Source organism: Gobio gobio (assembly GCF_949357685.1).
Source record: "Gobio gobio genome assembly, chromosome: 1".
Classification (NCBI taxonomy): Eukaryota; Metazoa; Chordata; class Actinopteri; order Cypriniformes; family Gobionidae; genus Gobio; species Gobio gobio.
The window spans coordinates 4,964,485-4,987,686 of record NC_137097.1 but is presented as its reverse complement, the minus strand read 5'-3'; the positions used below and the strand labels follow the sequence as shown (position 1 = coordinate 4,987,686).

The window sequence follows — 23,202 nt, the reverse complement described above, 5'->3', positions numbered from 1 at the left end:
CAAACCTGAACTGAGAACCTTCAACATTTTCACTATATTTATGTTTGCAACCTGAAAACTTTTACATATTTCTCATCACCCAACTCATATGGATTGGTTGAGTCGAAGAAATACATGTGCCTATCTTTTGGCTTCATGACCTGCAAAAAGTAGTATGTTAGTAGTTATGAATCATGAAATGGTATTTCTGAATTGTGATAAGACAAATGCAGGCAATTTTCACTGCAAAGTTACATTAAATAACCAGATTACAAATAACTTACACACAGCATCCAGTGGCCTGGCTTCCAAGCAGGGAAGACAATGCAATCTTTCAATGCAATGCAATCCTATAGATAATATATAAAAAAATCCATTCAGTTGGATTAAAATAAAATTGGTCACTGCTGTGAATGTTATGTAACTTTGTGGACTCACTGGAAATGACAAGGAGGGGTCCAAATTATGTGGAGGTAGCCAGGTCACCACAACATAGGCGTTAGCGGTCCACACATCCATTCCCTACAACATAACATACCAATGTAAGACTGTCATGAGAGAGATCGAGGAAGCAAGTGCAGGTAAAAACTCTTTAATGTGACGCTGCCGTAACAAGACAAACAACAACAACACTAGCAGGTAACGCAGGGACCAGATGATCAACACCGTGAGTCTGAGCTGGTGCAGAGTGAAGTGAAGGTGATGATGACGGTGATATCCAGCGTGAACGATAAACGGCAAACACGAACGGGAATCCCAGGAACATACACCACACGATCACAGCACGGGAACAGGAACACAGGATCAGACACCAGACAGCACAAAACATCGACAACGATCTGACAAAGGAGAGGAGAAAACGGTGAGTATTTAAACAAGATGATGATGAGTTGCAGCTGGCGCCGATGATGAAGTGAATGAGCATGATTGCTCCGGCCACACCAACAGATCCACGCAACACATACACAAACACAAATAACAGAGACACGAGACAAAAAGAAAGCAATGCATTCATGAATCGTGACAAAGACTGTACACAAGCTAGACAACTATGTCTATTTGCAGCTTTAGAAAAACTTACTTGTTCCTTAGCCACCAATGCAATTACCTCGAGACAGCTGTTTGCAATCTGCAATTTTTTTTAAAAGAAAACTGTAAACTTTCACAGACATTTCTTCTTGTTATTGTATGTTATTGTAAGTCAACTCACTGTTGCCTCCAACAGCTCATTTAGACCTAGAGTCCGGAAATCTTTCCTTTCGAGAACCAAGTTTCCAACTTTAGCAATTGTCTCATCCTTGTCACCTGTCCCCAAAGCCCATTCAAGCTTAAAGAAAAAGAGAATAAATCGAGAAGAAATATATAAAAAAAGGATTTGGTTTGATTTGTGATTGCCATTACAACATCAAATAAAACTGTCATTCACATACCATTGCTGATTGCTTATGACTGGGCAGACAATCCCAACACACTCTACTGGCAGACAGGTGTTTGATGTTACACACCACTTCATTTTCTACTGTAATAGTAAAAATGGATAATTACATACAATAAATTGCAACAGGATATATTAAGACGTAATACAGGATATATAAACACTTACTACTGGTAGGGACCACAATGGATGTTGGGGTTGTGTCCTCCATCTCAATGTCAATGTCTGTGACTGGCTCCTCAGTGGGGATGTCGGAATTTTCTATAACAATAAAAACAGCCAACAAGAGCTAGACCCAAACCTCAGATTTCCTTTAAACACACACTCTGGTTGGTGGCTTAAGCATTTTAACTACTTTAAAAACAAAAAGTGTTTAATATAAAGATATTTTAATTTACCCAACACAGCCTGTCCATGCATATTTGTCACCAAATTGGATCCAAAGGTCTTCATTAATCTAGTCCTCACTTTGTTGTTCTTGTTTTCGTTATAATGGTGTATTATGGTCCTCATTTGAAACAGATGTGTTGATGGCTGAGACATGTTCAAAAAGTAGTTATTTTTCCTCATCTTTGAGAACAGTTGCTCGGCAACCTGGCTATTTATTTTGCCAGCTAGTTGAGGCACTATAGTGATTTTCCTCAGAACATCTCTTCTGTCTTTGGAATTGCCCTCATGAAAACGGTCAGATAATACATAATGATCAGAAGACCCTGTCAGTGGGTGTCCTTGAGGATCGCTCACTCTTTTTTTCCTCCAGCCAATGCAAGGACACTTTCAGATTTCCAGATTTGGCTAGGTTAATATTTTCCTCAGTGGGTTCAGCCAAGCGTCCTTCATATGGACGAATAGGAATGCTTTCAGGTGCCCTTAGATTGGCATGTGTTGCTAAACCACAAGCAAAGTCATAAATAATGATGTTCGGCAGATGCTTCCATGAGAACAGAAGGTCAGCAAAATCTCGAGGGCTTTCTGCTCGAAGATTGCATTTTAAACTGTAAACTATGCCACATGGGCACATGATGACTCCCCAGCCTCCTAATAGAAAACAAAAAAAGACAATCAAGATTTAAAAAATAAAAAAAAACTTTTAAACATTCATGTATTGGCAGTAATATCAAAGGTTATAATTGTAATACCAAGCAAAACAGTATTAGAAATTAATCTCACCAGAGGCACCCCAGATTTTTTCAAAGATTTTATCATAGGTTTGCCTTGATTTCATTTCAGGAGGAGGTCACTCCGAGACCCAGTGGAGTCCAAACCACATTCTTTGCATAGTTTCCGAATAACATTGACCTACAAAAATATTATTGAATATAGTGTATATTGAAGGAAAAAAGTAGTACTTAACCCAACTAAAAGTTTTACAAACAAACCTTTTGCTTTTGAAGTTCTTCCTTCAGCCTCTCCTCTGTCACTGTAATTTCTGCAGTCTCTGAGGCAGACTTTGAAGAATGACGTTTTTCATATTCTGTGTTTAGCACACTGTCTGAACAACGCGTGTTCCTGCCAATCCAAGGACCCCAGAAATGATACGTAGGTTTAACTGCAAATGGATTTTGAGCACCACCTACAACAACAGAATTAAAAACATAAGTTGTGAATCTTTTAATTTCTTTGCAATATAGTGCATAAACTAATTTTGCACATACTTGCAACGGCATATCATCTCCCTGGACAATGCCTGCCAGAATGTTTCCAGATTGACGTGCCCTTGAAAGTTTTCTGGAGGTTCCTCTATGTCATTTGCTGGAAGAAAACAAAAAGGTGTATTTCACTATATGGCAATAACATGAAAATAAATACAATAAACTTGGAAGTGAACGTATTTACAATAAACATACTAGAAAACTGGAAAACACCCTTTTTGTGTAGATCCATTACCACCACTGGGGGATTATCACAACAGGTAACACATGAATACTTGTACTCATGATCTGTCAGGGCCTCAAAGTGTAAATAGGCATGTAGCACCGTGTCTGCTGGTGGAAACTTCAAACGGGTCAAATCTTGTAAAAACTCCACTGCTCTGCTTACAGCAGTATGGACCTGGAATAAACAAAATCTGTTTTAAGTAACATAAATAAATTCAAACATCAGTGTTAAGTTAAAAGTTACCTGGAGAAGGCTTCTCAAGGTTAGGCATAAGGGTATGGCAAGGATGATGTGGTCATTGAAGTTATGTAGGTGGTCTTTCCACTCCTGGTAGCGGTAGAACATTCCACAAAGTGGGCACTGCTTACAGTAGGTGGCAACATCTAAAATTTAAACAAGTACTACATCAGAGGATAATTTAGCTGGATATCACATTCAATTAGATGTCACCAAATCATTCCTTCAATAATGGACCAGTTTGTGAGTATTTTAGCCTTTTTTGTTATTAGGATGGGATCACTGAGGGGGACAACACCTGGACAACTCTGACAGACACTTTCATCTGGACAAAGGTTTCTTGGGTAATCTTTGTCGGGTGATGGTACACGCACATCATCTGGTAGATCAACGGGTATCTTCTTGGGCTGAAGAATGTAACATACCATATTATTTAGCCCCAGATCTTTTGGAGGATAAACAGGACTGTCTTCTCTTAAATCCTTCTCCTCAGACTGTGGATGTGGCGCATTGTGTGGTGATTCTTCTCTGCTGAAGACTGTTCGAAACAGCTCACGTTGTGTCTGAAAAAGGTGCCATTTTGCAAAATATTTGTGCACACATGAACGCCGCAATTTGGCACAGGGACAATGCCATGTGTTTAATTTTGAGTCATACACAACCATTACACGTTCTAACTGGCTGTAATAGGAGACACTGGGTTCAAAAACTGAAATGAACTTCTTTGTTTCAGGGGTGCCAATCGAAGTTTGCACAGAAAGTGGGACGCAATTGCTGTTGGCATGCTGCTGCCGTGTCAAGGCATATCATCTTCTTTTCATTACTAAACCACTTTGCTTTCACCATCTCGGTTAAAATATCCTCTTCCAGGGACACTGGTTCAGCAGTGGATGTGCAGTAAGTTACGGAGCGGATGTGTTTGCACTGGTATGATGACAGGGCACTCCTCTGTGCAACTTCCATATTGACTTGACATTCATGTGATTCACAGATGACCTTATGGTGTTCTCCCCATGTCTTGAGCTGAATATGAAGAGGAACACTGTGACCCTTGGAAACTTTAAGGACTGTAAATATGCCATTTGTTCTGTCAATGCACTGGCTTGCAAGATGGAATGTGGCATTAATATCCTGTATTGGCTGTTCTGTGTGTTTGCGGTCAATGTGTTTTTTTAAGTTTTTTTTATTAATGAGGATGTTGCAAATTGGGCATCTTTTTTTGATCACAGGCCGCACACAAACCCTTTCTGAGGAGACTGCTGGTGTGGTCAGCACTGCAGTGGATGTAGATGGTGTTGTTAGTGCTGTTGTCAGTGCTGCAGTGGATGTAGATGGGTTTGTCAGTGCTGCAGTGGATGTAGATGGTGTTGTCAGTGCTGCAGTGGATGTAGATGGTGTTGTCAGTGCTGCAGTGGATGTAGATGGTGTTGTCAGTGCTGCAGTGGATGTAGATGGTGTTGTCAGTGCTGTTGTCAGTGCTGCAGTCGATGTAGATGGTGTTGTGGCCAAAGTTGGAAGTTGTCTTTGTGTGCAAATCTTTACATGAATTTCAAAATCTCTTATTCTTAAGACTGTTGTAGTACAGTATGGGCAGTGGTGATGCATTGCTGTTCTACAGCCAAGTCCACATCTGTATATAGTGAAGCCTAAAAAAATAAATTATTATAATAATATTTAGATAGATAGATAGACAGACAGACAGACAGACAGACAGACAGACAGACAGACAGACAGACAGACAGACAGACATACATACATACCATACATACCTCCATAGACAACTGCCTTGTTGACGTGGCTTTCAATGTGACTTTGTAATTTTATCAGTCTGGCTGGCTTAAACACACTGACTGAGCAAAAAGGGCAATGGTAATTGCTGCAACACTTGTTGCACTGCTGCAGCTCAGGTAATGCGTTACCTCTCTGAATCGTAATGTGTCTCTACAAGAGATGAAATCACCACACAATTATCTCAACGTTGACAAATGGGATTAAAAAAAGCTCAACTATAAGGTAACATTAAGTCACAAACAAAGTATATAACAAAGGAAAGTGGAAGAAACGGTTTATATTCATGGATAATTAATGTCTTCAAACTAACTTCTACCGCAAAGCACATACAATACAATACGCGATCCGAAAATAAACCACCCACAGAAAACCTGTTAAAGCTTGACAACAAATTCAAGCTTCAGTAAGATGATAAAGACAATCACAAAATAAATATCTAGCATATAAATGTTTAACTTAATTAAATAATTATTAACCATACGATGGCAAAAACATTTGAGACGACTCACCGTGCTTTCTGCCATGCTTATCTCGTTGCCTCTCACTTCCGTTCTGTGGGTGGTGTTCTGAAACTGGTGGGCTGCGGGGCTGCAGCTGGATATGTCTCAGGTAATCAGCCGTCGGACGAGAGGAGGACAAGCAAACAGCAAAAGGTGGGCGGTAATGTTCACCTGTCTGTGTGTGCGTGCTGTACACATTGAAGTGATAGAGACACTGAGTGCATCTAGTTTCATAAATGCTCTACGGAGATTTTTCTCCATCAGAGGCCCTGCCACACAGATTAGGTCTGACAGAGGCACTAACTTTACTGGTGCTGCAAAAGAATTGAATCTGGAAGATGACGCAGACATGCAACGTTACCTACAAGACCAACAATGCACATGGATTTTCAACCCCCCGCACGCCTCCCATATGGGAGGTGCCTGGGAGCGACTTATCGGAGTGGCCCGTCGCATCCTAGACTCCATGTTCCTGCAGCAACGCTTCTCTTCATTGACACACGAGGTCCTCGTCACACTCATGGCAGAGGTGTGTGCAATTATGAATGCGAGACCCCTGCTGCCCGTGTCAACTGACCCCGAGAACCCTCTCATACTTACCCCCTCCATGCTTCTGACACAAAAGACAGGAGCCCCATCATCGCCTCCGCCTGACTTTGGCAAGGCAGAGATCATCCGTCACCAATGGAAGCTGGTACAACATCTTGCAGAGACATTTTGGCACAAATGGCAACGTGAATACCTGAGCACCCTGCAAAGTCGTGCCAAGTGGCAGGACAAAAAGCCTAACTTGCGAGAAGGAGACTTCATCTTGATGAAAGACAATGCAGTGCCAAGGAACCACTGGCCAATGGCAGTGGTCATCAAAACTTTTCCCAGCAGAGATAATGTTGTCAGGACTGTAGATATCAGAGTGATTCGTCACGGCACTCCTAAAGTGTTTAAAAGACCTGTAACTGAACTTGTCTTACTTTTCTCCCCTAAACAGGACGTTACTTGTGTTTAAGTAAAGTGTGTGCATTTAAAAGGTAACAGATGTGGTATCCTTAAGATACCAGGCAGGGAGTGTGTTGGTCTTAATGAGCATCCATTCATGCATTTTGTGTTTCTTTAATTATTTGCAGTACGTTAACGCCCTCTACCGGACACTTGTGGTAATGGCAGGTTTGGTGTACAGTTTCTATTTCCTGTTGTATTCTCGTTTGGAACGAGATTAGCGTTCAGTGAGTTTTCACGTCTTTTCCATAGCGAGTTGTACTCAGTGCTGTGTAAATTCTGTTGTCAAGTTTCTTCAAACTACATTCAGATGTGTTTCCCCTCGGGGGCAATGCTGGTGAGTAACACGGTGTGTAATAGAAGGCGTTTTATATTAGTCGTTTTCTCAAGGTGTGTAGTAAGAAAATTTAAGTGTAGATTCCTCTGTGTCCCGTGTAATGGCAGCTCATGCTTAGTAGAAAACGATGTATGTGTTGCATTTGGTTTTGGAAATGATTGAAGAAGGCAATTTGAGTTAATAGGTACTTTTATTTGTGTTTACAGTTTTACAGCTTGTTTTTTGCTCTGCTGTGTGTAAAATAAAGGAGAGGAGAAAAAGGACCTCGGGATAAAGCATCATCTCTTTTCTTTGTTCACCTCACCAGGCTGTTTATACGCACTGGATAGCTAAATACACATACGTTTAGTGAGGCCAGTACAGTGTGAAAGCCCTTAGGAGTGCAAACTGTTCTTTTTCTGAATGCTGTATGATATAGCCAAGTGTTAAGTAATAAAGGCTTGATTTATATATTTTGTTTCATTTTCTTAACAATTAAGATGCTGCATGTGTTTATCCAGTCTAATCGAAGTGTGCATCTCTCCCCCGACTTTCCCAACAAAAATCCCGCCCCCTCTCAGAAAATACATAAAAATGACTTTACTGAGCTATATGCATTTAAAAGTAGCCTATTAAAATGGTACAATGGCATTGCTCAGTTCAACGAGTTGGGAATTCGGGCATTTTGTCCCGCGTCAGCATTTATTCAAAAGTTAATAACGCTCAACATTCAAAAGGTAAATAAGGATTTATTGACGACCCGACCGACCGCGACCCGAATATCATTAAAAATATTTTTGGATGACTCGTAACCGCGGGTGACCGCAGGCCACATTTTTGCACATTTTTCATTTTGGACCAAGCCGCGCATCACTGACAGCTGTAATAGTAAAAAAAAAAAAAAAACATAGTTTAGTGGGTTTAGAGGGGTTCCACATGTTACAGCTGGTAGAAGAAGGAGGAAGAAGACAGGTCGCGTGGCTGGGACTCGTGTTTATTCAGAACTCTCAGATCAAAACAAAATAAACTCGCGCTCACAGCGCTCTCAACAACTCAGTACAATATAACTTTCTCAGCAATATTTCTGCAGCTCTCCGAGTCTCTGTCTCTCTCTGGCAGCGCTTGCAGACCTCGCTAAACTACGCCCCCTCCGCTATATAATCTAATACTCATTTCAAATGCAAAGATGCGTTTTCACTGAAGTCTCACAGCAGACATGCCCCTTGAAACAGAGCATTGAAGCCAGAGGTCTAATATCAGTATAGAGAAAAATGCCTTTTATTTCTAAATTATGACATTTTATGATGTAAAAACAATATAAGTAAACCTCAGGAAACATTAAAAAATCATTTAAAACATCCACGACATGGGACCTTTAAAGAATTAAGCACCGCAAATCGTGTTTTTAAACATTTGCTAACTATCAAATCAGTCGGGATGTGAAACCGCTAACAGATATTAACGAGTGTGACTTATGCCTGATGGTCATATTTATTAGTTTCTGATATTGGTAAGTATCAATAGGCTACTCCTAGATGACCAATACCAGCTTTGCTGTTCCCTGATACATGATAATAATAATCTGTACAGTATTGTGATCTTAGCACAGTGTTCATACTGTTAGCATGTAGACTAAAGAAAAAAAACTAAACTAACAGTAGTATTCAGGTAAATAGCCTAAAAGAAGCTGAATACATTAATCAAATGTAAAATCACACTGCATGGTCTTCACTGTATAAACTGATGGAGTGGGCCAAGACCTTAGGACTTTTGTCGTACTTGAACCACAAATACACACTAAAATGTGACTGGATTCAGTTTTACGAGCATAAACAAAAACATAGCAGAGTGAGACACGAAGGCAACATATGCCGCCAATCCCATCATACGAATGATCAATGATAAATATGGTGGCTGAAAACAATTCTCATTTGAATATCACACATGTCTCTGTTAAAAGTGTTATGGTCTCCAGCTCCTGAACGATGCCTTGAAAGTTTTTTTCCTGTGTGTCTTCTTCAGAATGAAGGCAGATGTGTTTTCAGAACGGAGGATGAAACTCTTCCCGCATTGATCCTGTGTGTAAGGTCTCTCACCGCTGTGGATCCTCATGTGAATCTTCAGCCTTGATTCACATGTGAATCATTATTTGAGGGCAGTGACAGATTTTTTTGGCTTCTGTTTTTCATTTCTTGTTCACGTCCATCAAGTCTAAAAGAAACAAAATCATGTGAGATTTCAAAACGAGAAACAAATGTGAAGAGAAAAGTGAAGCTCAAAGTCAAGATCACAGGAGAGTTCAATAGTCATTTGAATCCCATCAAATCTGCTCGACAACTGCTGTACACGATTATGATCTGTTTTAATGTTATGAAGATGATTTGTGTTATAAATCACTATGAAACTCTAGGCTGTTTTTAAGCCTATTACCTAAAAACCGAATCTACCTTTCCTGTCAAAATACTAGAAAAGGCAGTGTCCTCACAATTATGCTCCTTTTAGAAAGAAATGGTATCTGTGAGGATTTACAGTCAGGATTTAGACCGTACCATAGTACTGAGACTGCTCTCATTACAAATGATTTACTCTTATCATCCGATCATGGTTGTATCTCTATTAGTGTTACTAGGGCTGTCGTAATATAACCGCAATATTGTAATACCGCGCTATTGACAAGCCAACCGCAGAGGAAGGAAAGCAACCGCAGAGGAAGGAAAGCAACCACAGAAACCGCGGCAACCACAGTGTTCAGGTTTTTTTTGTGGCTGTGGCCTTCTTGTTTTACAATTCGTCACTGTGCATTTAATGTTATATAAATTAATAATGATACAAGAGTGTTACGACTGTCATTTTCCCGCAAACGGTTTGTATCCGGTGTTTCATTTATTCTGAACAGGCTTACTGAAACAATGGCAGGCGCTCGTCCCAAAACCTAATGTCACATCGCCAGTTAAATTAAACAATAAACTGTCACATACTTGTCTGTTGCTGGATTAAATATATTTTACGTTTAAAATAAACATTTTGAAACAAATTATTTCAAAAGGTAAGATACATTGAAGAAAAAACATATTTAGGCTAATTTCAGCTCAATTTAAATGTCCATATCTGTCTGTGCACATTTAAAGAATATGAATTATTTTGCAGTCGGGATAATTTAAATGTAATTTTAGTTTAGTAAAAATATATTGAAACTAATAAATAGCCTAATTAAAAATGTATAGCCTATAATTTACAACCCCAAATCAGAAAAAGTTGGGACAGTATGGAAAATGAAAAAAAAAAAAAAAAAAGTGATTTCTAAATTTACTTTGACTTGTATTTCATTGCAGACAATATGAACACAAAATATCTCATGTTTTGTCTGGTCAACTTCATGTCATTTGTAAATATGCATCCTTTCCTGTCATTCAGACCTGCAACACATTTCAAAAAAAGTTGGGACAGGAGCAATTTAGGGCTAGTAATGAGGTAAAATGGTTAAATAATGATGATTGATTTGAAACAGGTGATGTCAACAGGTGATTGTGATTTATGATTTGGTACAAAAGCAGCATCCAAGAAAGGTCTAATCCTTTAGGAGCAAAGATGGGCCGAGGATCGCCAGTTTGCCAACAAATACGAGAGAAAATTATTGAAATGTTTAAAAACAATGTTCCTCAAAGAAAGATAGGAAGAGATTTGGATATTTCACATTCAACAGTGCATAACATAATTAAAAGATTCAAGGAATCTGGAGGAATTTCAGTGCGTAAAGGACAAGGGCGCAAGCCTAAGCTGAACAACCGTGATCTCCGATCCCTCAGGCGGCACTGCATCAAGAATCGTCATTCATCTATAAGCGATATCACCACATTGGCTCAGGACTACTTTGGCAAACCTTTGTCAAGTACCACAATACGTAGTTACATCCACAAATGCCAGTTAAAACTGTACTGTGCCAAAAGGAAGCCCTATGTTAACAGTGTCCAGAAGCGCCGTCGACTTCTCTGGGCTCGGAGGCATCTGGGATGGACCATCACACAGTGGAAACGTGTACTGTGGTCAGATGAATCAGTATTTGAGGTATTTTTTGGGAGGAATGGACGCCGTGTGCTCCGGACCAAAGAAGAAGGAGGATCATCCAGACTGTTACCAGCAACAAGTCCAAAAGCCAGGGTCTGTCAGTCAGTGCCCTTGGCAAAGGTAACTTGCACTTCTGTGAAGGCACCATTAATGCTGAAAAGTACATAGAGATTTAGGAGCATAATATGCTGCCTTCAAGAAGACATCTTTTCCAGGGACGTCCATGCATATTTCAACAAGACAATGCAAAACCACATTCTGCACACATTACAAAGTCCTGGCTGTGGAGAAAGAGGGTACCGGTACTTGACTGGCCTGCCTGCAGTCCCGACCTGTCTCCAATAGAGAATGTGTGGCGGATTTTGAAGCGCAAAATGCGACAACGAAGACCCCGTACTGTTGCCCACCTTAAGACTTGTTTGCAGGAAGAATTGGACAAAATTACACCTGAAACACTTCATCACTTGGTGTCTTCAGTCCCTAAACGTCTTTTAAGTGTTGTGAAAAGGAATGGCAACATTACAAAGTGGTAAATGCTTTACTGTCCCAACTTTTTTTTAAATGTGTTGCAGGTCTGAATGACAGGAAAGGATGCATATTTACAAATGACATGAAGTTGACCAGACAAAACATGTTCATATTGTCTGCAATGAAATACAAGTCAAAGTCAATTTAGAAATCACTTCTTTTTTTTTCTTTTTTTTTGCGTTTTCCATACTGTCCCAACTTTTTCTGATTTGGGGTTGTATTTTGGTAGGCTAATTAGTAGATCGATATAGGGTCGATCAAATCAATGACACAGAGACGACAGCCGCACTCAACGAAGAGATGGTGGGAGTGGTTAGAGACGACAGCCGCACTCAACGAAGAGATGGTGGGAGTGGTTGGAGACGAAGGGCAAGTGGTGGAGCCACCTGCAGAAAAGAAAAAGACTCTTGGAGACCTACTGAAGTGACGGACAACCTCCACGTCAACGACCATACCCAAAATGATCTGTATTTTCACATAGGCCCTCACGTTGTTTTCATGTGATACTTTAGAATTCTTTGATTTCTTTTATTTTTTAAATGGGAAAATGCAGTAAAATCAGGATAAATTAGGTTTGTTAAAAAAAAAAAAAAAATGGAGGTAATACCGCATATCACGCTATTGTGCCACCCATAATAACCACAAGGGAAATGTCTTATCCGCGACTGCCCTGAGTGTTACTCGATCTAAGCACGCCATTCAACACTATTGCCCACACCATTCTTTTGAATAGACTCGAAAATTATGTTGGCATTACTGGAATTGCATTGGCATGGTTTAAATCATACTTATCTGACCGTTATCAGTTTGTAGCAGTAAACGAAGAGATGTCAGACCGAATCAAAAGTTCAGTATGGAGTACCGCAGGGCTCAGCGCTAGGACCATTGCTTTTCACCCTGTACATGCTACCACTGGGACATATCATTAGGAAGCATGGCGTTAGTTTTCATTGTTATGCTGACGATACTCAGCTCTATATTTCTTCACACTCTGACGAAATTTACAAATTCACAAGATTGACGAAATTTACAAATTCACAAGATTAACGTAATGCATAGCTGATATAAAAAATTGGATGACTAATAATTTCCTGCAACTTAATTCAAAAAAAGCAGAATTTTTAATTATTGGACAAAAAAGCTCCACAAGTAGTAACCTAGAATTAGGGATGAAACGCTATGGAAATTTCACATCACGATTATAGTGACCCAAATTATCACGGTTATCAATATTATCACGGTTTTCTTCAAATGAGATGAAAGTGTTCAAAAAGAACAGATGCACACACTTAAAACATTTCAACAAGTTTTATATTTTATATGCACTTTGCTCTATGCACTTTTTTTAGCTAGATTCTATTCTGTGGGATTTACTTCCTTATAATGGCCGTCGTCAATAGCAACGCATAACTAATAATAATTTGGTGTAAATTAAATCTCTAATATTATCTCTGATGAGAATATTGCTTGGGAATATATTTACAGTGTTCTTTCAGATATGATACATTTAAATCTAGCATATTTTGTGTAAGAGCCCAAACAGTATCCTAGTGAAATAATGCATATCCATATTTCCATATGATTTGCCAGTTTATTTTATTAAATATCAAAAGGTGTGCATCATACCTGACACCTAGATGAACACTTTATAGTCAGTTTTATGACTGTCATTCTCTTCAAATGCTATTGAAGTTTGAAAAACGTGAAAAACTCTGGCTAATCTGAACGCCTCTGATTATTAGACATTGCATTCATAAACTCAATAGAAACACGTGTGAGTGGTTATAATGCGCAACGCGATTATAACGGATGGCTTTTGAGAAGACTATAATAAGCAGTGTTGTGCGTGAACGAGTTCAAAAGAACGCGTTCATTGAACACGCTCATTTTTTCGTGAACGTTGAACTGAACGCAACACATTTTTTAATAAAGAACTTGAACGTGAATTAGTTCACATTATGTGTCATGAACGGCAGACATCACTGTAAATGAACGTTGGAATTTGTTTTCCATTGAAAACTGAGTGACATCTGTTTTCTCTTTTGAAACGCAACGAGAGAAAGTTCCTCCCTCCTGTATTCTCGCTGGTGCCGCTTAAATCATGTATCACCAGACAGAAATGGTTTTGACATTGTGTGCGCAATGCATTGCGGGCAACGTAGTGTCCGGCTGAGAATAGTTGAATAGCATACTGGCTTCCGCACAACGTTAACCGTGATGAATTGCAGCAGAGCGGGGTAGGCATAGCAACGCCGCGTAGCAGGCAACGACGAGAGCGCGGAGGGCTAGAGGAGCGAGAGAGAGAGAGAGAGAGAGAGAGAGAGAGACAGACCAAAGACGAGAGTGAGAGAAAGCGCTGCAATTTTAAAAAAAATGGCTAGTGGAAGTTTTTTGTGCCTTTGAGTTTTGCCTTCATTACCTTCATTCAAGAGTTTTGCTCATTTCATACACACACATATGTATATATAATATCATATATATCAAATAATATATACATATTTCATATTATATTTTCTTTTTTTAATTAAATGCTGGTAGATTTCATTGCACTAAGTATAGAACTGGTCTACCTTGTCTGTACTGCTGCAAGTTTCATCACCTGGTAAGAAACCCACAATTGCAGTGTCATGAGCAAATGTCTACAATGAGCAGCTTCAAGGAACGTATAGTGATTTCTAGCTCGTAGTGTGAAAAAAAGTATTTATTTGAATATCTCACGAAAAAAGTAAAATGAACTGAACTTTGAACTAGTTCAGAATTAAAATTGTGAACTTTGAACGTGAACTGTTCACTTTGAGCATGTATGAACTGAACTTGAACTAGTTCAGAAAAGCTGTGAACTGGCACAACACTGATAATAAGTTCAACCGCCAAAGTGGCTAGTGTGCAGCTGAAATAATGTTACACCCACAAATGGCGGCTGTTAATGTCAAGCCCTGATTTTTATCCCTTAAATGTCACCCTAGTCTTGTCTGAATTTGTTCGCTCGCTTCACGTTATTATTTCCCAGACGTAGTTTTGGTATTGAGGTCAAAATCCACTTGCCTTGTGTTCGTAGTTTTGAAGTGTTTCCCCCTATTACTGCGGCATGATCTTCAGACAGGATGACCATCTTCGATTAAGTTTCCCTCAGGACTTTTGTAAAAGCCAAAATATGACCACACCTCAGATGTGGTCCTTTTATAAGGCTGAACAATCTCCCGCCGGCGCTGTCACTGCCTTCTGCCATTTCTTCTCATTCAAAAACAGCGTTGCGCACTGCCCCTGCGTCAGACTGACGCCCGCAGGAGCAGCACGTGCTGTTGTGCTTTCATATATGCTGCGTTTGCAGCGCGCAACTGATCCGCGGTTGTAGCCTATACCACAAACACAGCATTTATTCATTTTTTTTTTTTCAAATCCAAAAGTTGTTACTGAACATGGCTTGTCAGAATTGCAATTCTCTTTGTTTACACTTTCATAGATGTCACGTTTTAACGTAGTAGTACATTTAAACAACGTTTTATTCAATTAATTATTTATATTTATAGCCTAGATTTATCTCACACAAGTGGCAAAACATTTAAATATAACGTATAGCCTATAAACATTTTAAATTAGAAACTTACAATAGGCTATATACAAAAACAGCCGACTCTTGTCTTTTCTTTCGTTTTTAAACCTTTTTAAAAGCAGGTCATAAAGACCTTTGTTTTTCCCCCTCCAGGAACGTATGTGCTCTCCATTATTTCAATTTTTTTAACCTAATTGCCAGGTAAGGGGTCGTTTCCTTGCTTTACCCGAGAAAAAAAAGCCATGTGTTGACTTTGAAACAGAGTATATTTTAAATTATATGCATCTGTGGTAAAATTACTAGATTTTCGCGTCAGTACATGTTTATTTTAAAGCGAACAATGTTCTGTCACTTTAATTCTGCAGTGCAGCATAGCAAAAAATAGACTCGTTACGGAAACGATCGCCAGACTGCTGCAGACGCACCGCACCTGGAACGGACTGACGGACAGCATCCGCGTGCAGTGTGAAAGCGGTAATCCGTTAACATGGGTACGGAAAAAAATATGCACCGCATACGCACTGCAAACGGAGTACGTGTGAAACGGGCGTGGCACTGACTGGCCAAGATTTACTGCGAGTTTTCAAAATCTTGAAAATCACACACGGTTTTAATGATAATTTAATTTTAAACTATATTACTAACCGTCGCAAAATTTTATCATGGTTTATGGTGAAATCGGTAATCGTTTCGTGCCTACCTAGAATACTGTCAAACACTTGATGGCTGCTCTGTCAAGTCCTCGTGGTCAGTGAGGAACTTGGGTGTGCCCTTTGATAACAATCTCTCATTTGAAAGCCACTTTTCTAGCATCTGTAAAACTGCATTCTACCATCTTAAAAATATATCTAAATTACGGCACATGCTCTCAATGCAAAATGCTGAACAATTAGTTCATGCGTTCATGACCTCAAGGCTAGATTATTGTAATGCTCTACTGGGTGGTTGCCCTGCTCGCTTAATAAATAAACTGCAGCTGGTCCAAAATACAGTTCTAGAAGAAAAAAAAAATATTTGGGTTCTATGTACTTTAATTCTTGACCTGAAACAATGTAAATCTTGTCAGCATCAGCATGTTGTTCAGTCTCATGATTAATGAATAAAGAATGAAGAATAAACACCAACCCCTTTGTTCTTCAGTCTCATGAGGTTTCATTTTGCAGGTTCTGGATCACTGGCGTTCTCTCCGTCCTCTCCTTCCAGAGGCTTTCTGATAGTTCTGCCCAAAACAAACAAGTTTAATTTCCAGCAGACATTAAAAGAGATCAACCAACAAAATCTCCTGTCGTTCATCGTGACTGATAAGAAACTAACTTACAAAGAAAAGACTGTTTCTCAACAAATAAAGATTAACTACTCACTGTGATTTCAGACCGTGATTGTTCTTTGTACGAGTGAATAAAGGAGACAACTGAGCGAAACTCTCCCCGCATGGATTGTGGTGATGTGGTTTCTCCACTGCATGGATCTTCATGTGTATCTTCAGGTAACTTTTAGTAGAGAAACTCTTTCCGCACTGATCACACGTGTGCGGCTTCTCTCCAGTGTGGATCCTCTCGTGTGTTTTTAGATATGACGACTGATTGAATCTCTTGTCACAGTGTGAACACTTGTAAGGTTTTTCTCCAGTGTGGATGCTCTCATGTGTTTTCAGATATGACGACTGATTGAATCTCTTGTCACAGTATGAACACTTGTAAGGTTTTTCTCCAGTGTGAATTCTCTGGTGGAGTTTTAAACTGTTTGCTAAAGTAAAAGTCTTCCCACACTCAAAGCACATGTACTCTCTCACACCAGTGTGTATTTTCTGATGTAGTTGTAGACTATACAGCAGCGAAAAACTCTTTCCACACACAGAACATGAATGTGGCTTCTCTTTCGTATGAACTATCAGGTGTGTCTTCAGGTTTGATGACCTAAGAAATGTTTTGCCGCACTGATCACATGTGAACAGCTTCTCTCCCGTGTGGATCCTCATGTGAACTTTAAGGTGTGCTGATTGTGCAAAACTCTTCTCACACTGATCACATGTGTGTGGTTTCTCTCCAGTGTGGATCCTCATGTGTCGCCAAAGATTTGGTCTTTGTGTGAAGCTCTTCCCGCACTGATCACATGTGAACGGCTTCTCTCCAGTATGAACTATCCTGTGAATCTCAAGATTACGTTTGTTTGTGAAACTCTTCCTGCAATGATCACATGTCAACAGCTTCTCTCCAGTGTGGATCCTCATGTGAATCTCTAGACGTTGTTTCCTTGTGAAACTCTTTCCGCACTGATCACATGAGTACGGCTTCTCTCCAGTGTGAACTCTCATGTGACGCCGAAGACATTGCTTGTTTGTGAAACTCTTTCCGCACTGATCACATGAGTACGGCTTCTCTCCAGTGTGAACTCTCATGTGACGCTGAAGACATTGTTTGTTTGTGAAACTCTTTCCACACTGAGTGCAGGTTGTGGATTTCTTGGCTCTTCTTTTCTTTAAAAATGTATTTTTAGTTTTTGAGCGACTCAAAGGTTTTTCTCCAGGTTTGACATGATGTTCCTCCTCCACTTCACTCAGTTCTTCACTCTCCTCGTTCTCTTCCATCAGGTCTGAAATGAAGGAAATTTTTTTAACAGACACTACAATTAAAAACTGAACATGTCTGCTCAATGACCAGCAGCAGGAGTCAGATCTCATTCATCACGAGAGTCAGGAGCTGACTGACAAGACGACAGCAAAAGATTCAGTTTCAAAGCGAAATGTAAAAGCCCATATTTAAGCGAGTTTGTTAGTTTACTGTTTTTTTTTGTCGTGTTTTTCATTAAAGTCCCTGTAAAGCAATATTAAAATATGTGTTCTGAGTTTGTCACACCACAGATAATTATTAACCACCCAGACAAATTTAAGTAATAAATAAGTTATCAAAATATTTAAAAAAATAAGCAGTATACCCTGCTCTCAAATGCTGGGGACGTGTCCGCTGTCTGTGCTGAAACCACGCCCACACGCGGGAAAGATGCCGTCTCTCAAATGTAATAGAGGATGATCAGTGAATCCCAGATTCGGAGCACGGCGCAGCGTGTCAGTGTTTGAGAGGAGTCACGTTTCACTGTTGCACTGTAGTGAGAGCACAGCTGAGATCGCATCACAGCCCATGGTAAGTCCAATCACCCCCTAAAGCCTCATTCACTATTATTCCCTACGTTAACCACTTATGGGAAAAAATGTAACTGCTTTATTCTTTCTGTGTTAAACTGACAGTGTGTCATTTGTTCAGAGACTGTAGTGCTCTTAAATGCATTGCAAATATCCTTCGACCTTTTAAATGTTCTTCCGCGTTTCTCCCTCGTTTTGTCAGTTTGTTGTTATACAGGGTTAGATTTTTTAAATGCTCAAGGTTACCAACCTATACCGTCATATACCACGAAACCGTTATAATTTTGGAAAATACTGTGATAAACATTTTTGGTCATACCGCCCAGCACTAATTTAAAACTTTACAAACTAAAATAACAAGTTTCCGGCAGACGGCTTAATTTTCATTGGGTGAACTAACCCTTTAAATAAGGAGACCAAGCTGTTTAGCTAGCAAAATGTAGGGTGTAGTAACTAACGGTAATAACAGTAACTCGCGAGTGAGCGGGTGAACTACTGATGCTAATACAGCGGCTGTAGTTATATATAGTGTTGAGGCGCCTAAAAAATTCTGAACACAGAATTGGTGAAAAACAGTTTAACAATCTAACTCCACAATTCAGTTCACAGTCTTTGTAACTTTTCTCAAGCCTCCATTTACTGAACATTCGTAAAAAACCAAAAATGAAACTTTTGTACCCATTTGATAGTTAAACTGCTTCTCTAGATGTGCTTGTGTTTGAATCTTTCTAACATGAATGTCCTTCAGCATCATGAATGAATGAAGAATAAACACCAACCTCTTTGTTCTTCAGGATCTTTAGTGTGTTTCATTCTGCAGGTTCTGTTCTCACTGTCCTCAGGCTTTGCAGATTTCAGCTCTTCCTGATGCTTTGGTGCTCGTCACACTTGTAGCCTAATGGGAATATTCCAGCATTTATTGATCAACTGATGTGGGAGGAGCTTCACTGATGATGTGATTGCCATGGGAAAAGCTAATCTGTCAAAATTCAAAAATATTTCAGTCGAGTTAGTTTTTTTTACTAAATGACACATCTGAGCATGTCTGCCTTACTCATTCAACTCATAACCATAACATTATTCTACTCCATTCAAATATTTTGAAACGTTAGTTTGCACTCTTGAAGTCTTGAGGTTTTGATGAGAGAAAAAAATTGTAATATCCAAGAAAAATTATTATCTAACAAAGACGAGCGCTTTTGCAAAAGTAACTCAAGAGTCCAGCCTCTAACATATACATACATAATCAATGCCATGAGACAAAGGCTTCACCATATTTGAGCATTTCCATCCCGGCCTGAAACAGGGATGCATAAGCAGGTACATATTTCATTCCAGTCACCCTGCCCTGAGTAGGGATGGGCGGATCGATCCTAGAGTATCGATACTTCCGATACTGTCATTGTATCGAAAGTATCGATTCTCACATTGAAATATCGATTCTACCTGGGATTTATTTTAAACAAGTGATTTTAGAATATGTTTATAATAGTAGTAGGCCGTATAGTATATAAACTTACTTAAATATGAACGTCAATGGGAACTATTTCTTCTTCCGCTGTGTCTGTGCTTATCATGTATTCATGTCAGTGGCACAGAGGTAAGCGCCACATTCTCTCAGCACACTCAGCACAGAATCGAGTGCATTGCTGCGGTCATGACTTGACTTATTGCACTCCAGTTAACAACGATGAAGCTTCATGTGACATCTTTCAACAAACAAGTCGCCATTGTGGCAATACCACAAACATGACAAAGCATCTAAAAGTTAAACACCCTAAAGAGCATGAAGTAGTACAGCTGAGCCGAGCAGAGAAGGTAAAACAGTCACGACCCTCATGATAGGTACCAAGTGATGATTACATAAATGTAATTATTTGATTAAAATAGTCTAGTCACGTTTATTTATATATGCTTTAGACCTATACAATACAGATTGTTTCTGATATGAAGATTAAATACAGTATTTCATGAAGAATATACTTATTATAATAACTTACTGGACATTTTAATTTAAACAGTAGGATTTTAAATTTTTTCATTAGCCTATATCTTTTTATATTGGGCTAATTTTTGATAATTTACTTTTAAAATTAGTTTATTAAATAAATTATAGTTTAACCTGGGAAAGATTTACTAACATAAATTCTTTATGCCTGTAACACAGCCTTATATATTATATTTTAGATGATTTCAGTGCAAATCACACTTTTTCTTTTTTCAAAAGCAAGAGAGTTGATCAGAAACCGGTTCAAGAGGAACATTTTCATCATGCTCTTGTTCCATCACAAAAACCTTTTTGGGGAAAAAAAATGTAGAAACATTATTTTACAATCATTGAAACAAATTTACAATTTGTGTGACATTATATTTTTGTTATATAAATTGTTAAATGTTTATTTGATTAATAATGTTCAGTCCTTTTAAATAAATGTAACAAAAAAAGGAGTAATGTCTATTGCTGTTTATTTAATATTAATTACGATGGCTTTCAAAATGCATTATAAAATCATTCAAATTAAAATATTTAAAGTATCGATACTGGTCTTGAAAGTACTTGGTATCAGAACGAAAAGAAAATGATTGGTATCGCCCATCCCTAGCCCTGAGCCAGATATAATGGTATCATTTATTTGGTAATATTCTCATAGATTACTCTCAATTCAGTTCATAATTCAGTTCAATAAAAACAATACAATATAATACAATAGGCAGAAATACAGAAAATAATTAATAACTTAATTTAAATTCCAAATATATAATGGTAAGAAAAATTGAAAGCAAAAAAGAAAAAATGCAGTTATCTGTTGACAGCAATGAAAAGAGCTTTAAGTGCCATTTTACAGGTGATCCGAAGACATCATAACAAATGAGGTGAAAACAGGAACTATTGAGATGAAATAAAGTCTTTTCAGCAGCTCTGTTAATATTGATGAGCCTCAGACTATCAACACTCATTCAACAAGACATTCAGGATCATCAGCAGATCATCTCACTTTATTCTGACTGTTTGCTCTTACAAACACCAGGATATATGACAAAATACTATTAAACTGCTCTACTGAAAGACAATACTGTAATATCTCACAATACGACATGGATAAAACACCAATAATACAAAAACAAACACCAATGACGCTCAGATAAATAACTACAGCAGGATAATATGCCCATATGAATCTAGTTTGATTTTATAATAAGTACATTCACTGCAGTAATGAAATTAGATCCAAATGGATGATTTTAAAAACAAACCTTTAAAAAATAAAGGAGCAGCACAAATATGTAATGTTTTCTGTATCAAACTTTATTATATTTATCTATATACATTTACATCTAGATTTTAAATGTCTCACGTGGCTCATTATAGGCTCAATATAGTGTATTTAGCAGTACGCTATCTGTTTTAGTATATTTTAACAATGTAATGTAAGATGTCTGATCAGTCAAAGATGTGAAAAGAGGAGAAATAAAACGTGAGCAGCAACACTTGAGATGGATTTCCATCCATTCCCCTCACAGATCTCAAACTTTGACTTTTGACTTGACATTGAGTAACAGTTCTCACTCGAAAACATCGAAAAAAAATCACACAAACACGTACACAAACAAACACACACACACTCGCTCAGGTCGGAATGAACTCAACATGTTCCTCTCACTGCTGCACTAAATTAGTATTTCTGGAGGAAGACGGCAGAAAAGACGCTCAAGTTGAGAACAATACAGAAATGAGGCTGTCGCTTCATCAAACTGTATAAAGTGTGTGTGTGATGGTGTGTAAATATGAGAAATACCGTGAACTGCTCGCCTCACCGGCTCTTCTTCTGTATTGGCAGCTTGTACTCTCTCACACAGCATTAGCGCCATCTATCAGGATCTCCGATGGCGCTGTATTTCACTGAGATTGTCAAATATAAGCTGTATTCACATGGATTTTGTCATATGATCATATAATATGCATATCATGATGTACAATGATCAACATTTTAAAACATAGCATTTGATCATGCTTAATGTCAATGAATGGACACAAAAACAGTAGTTTACTTCATGGATACAGGCTACAACTATACACCGTTTTTATTAAAAAAAAATATACTAATAAATGTGTAACATGTTTCCCATTTTGACTGTGTACAGTATTTCCCATTTGACTGTATAGATACCGGTCAAAATGTTTTTAACCCCTTGCATGTATAATATAAGTATAATAATCAATAAAATGACTCCAACTGTGTTCTAAACCCCTTACAATTTTGCAAATCAAAATGTTGAGTGCATGACATTTTTCATTATTTAATAAGTTAAAACTGTAATAGAAAAGGGGCATTGCCTACTCAAACAGTAACGTATGCTCAATAACATTCAAGACGGCATGAAATCAAATTTTACAGTTCGTATTTTTATATGTAATATTGTAGTGTTTACTACAAATGATTTATCTGTGCAGTTCATTAATTTAAAAAAATTAATTTACCCTTATAATCTTTAATCAAATACATTAACCTCCCCTCCCCCCTGGAAACGACTTCGCTTCTCTCCCGGCCATGTGCTATGGCGCAAGGGCGGGGTTATCGCGCAGGGCGTTTCTGCGCTGCCTCTCAGACACCTGTCATGCTGATCGCAGCAATTAGCAATTGGCAATATGGTGGTTAGATGCATTTTTGGTTGCGCTCCTCAGGTCCTCTTTCCTTTCCCTAAACAACCTACTCTGCGTGCCCGCTGGCTCGAATTCCTGCATTTCGAGGAAGCAGGAATAACGACGAATTCGCGTCTGTGTGC

The 23,202-nt window shown here is 38.7% G+C and overlaps 1 protein-coding gene and 2 long non-coding RNA genes across 5 annotated transcripts; all 3 read right to left on the bottom strand.

The window, feature by feature from the left end:
* Window positions 1-263: 263 nt before the first annotated feature.
* LOC307129226 lies at window positions 264-1,285 on the bottom strand. The gene is made up of 4 exons (XR_013816861.1): window positions 1,190-1,285; window positions 1,061-1,108; window positions 418-501; window positions 264-329 (listed from the first exon to the last, which is right to left on the bottom strand). It is a non-coding gene; the product is annotated as an uncharacterized lncRNA (long non-coding RNA).
* A 323-nt stretch (window positions 1,286-1,608) lies between these two features.
* Window positions 1,609-2,939, bottom strand: LOC307124399. The gene is made up of 4 exons (XR_013816262.1): window positions 2,794-2,939; window positions 2,585-2,713; window positions 1,813-2,452; window positions 1,609-1,675 (listed from the first exon to the last, which is right to left on the bottom strand). It is a non-coding gene; the product is annotated as an uncharacterized lncRNA (long non-coding RNA).
* A 4,388-nt stretch (window positions 2,940-7,327) lies between these two features.
* Window positions 7,328-22,265, bottom strand: LOC307138984 (uncharacterized protein). 3 transcript variants are annotated; one of them, XM_079837741.1, is made up of 5 exons: window positions 22,215-22,265; window positions 19,197-19,396; window positions 16,640-17,870; window positions 16,404-16,497; window positions 7,328-9,343 (listed from the first exon to the last, which is right to left on the bottom strand). In XM_079837741.1, exons 2-4 carry the CDS (start codon window positions 19,228-19,230, stop codon window positions 16,431-16,433), a joined length of 1,332 nt encoding a protein of 443 aa, XP_079693867.1. In that variant the 5' UTR covers window positions 19,231-19,396; window positions 22,215-22,265; the 3' UTR covers window positions 7,328-9,343; window positions 16,404-16,430. The 3 variants fall into 3 exon arrangements, with proteins under 3 accessions (XP_079693867.1, XP_079693868.1, XP_079693869.1); XM_079837742.1 differs by having other exon boundaries at window positions 19,197-19,312; window positions 22,215-22,250; XM_079837743.1 differs by lacking the exon at window positions 7,328-9,343 and having other exon boundaries at window positions 16,303-16,497; window positions 22,215-22,254.
* Window positions 22,266-23,202: the final 937 nt, after the last annotated feature.

Excerpts from the sequence above, each read along its gene's own strand:
- LOC307138984 (XM_079837741.1), bottom strand. The coding sequence starts at position 19,230 with ATGAAACACACTAAAGATCCTGAAGAACAAAGAG. Across the intron at positions 17,871-19,196 it reads AGATCCTGAAGAACAAAGAG|ACCTGATGGAAGAGAACGAG; the intron begins GTTGGTGTTTAT and ends CCTTCATTTCAG. Across the intron at positions 16,498-16,639 it reads AATCACGGTCTGAAATCACA|AACTATCAGAAAGCCTCTGG; the intron begins GTGAGTAGTTAA and ends TGTTTTGGGCAG.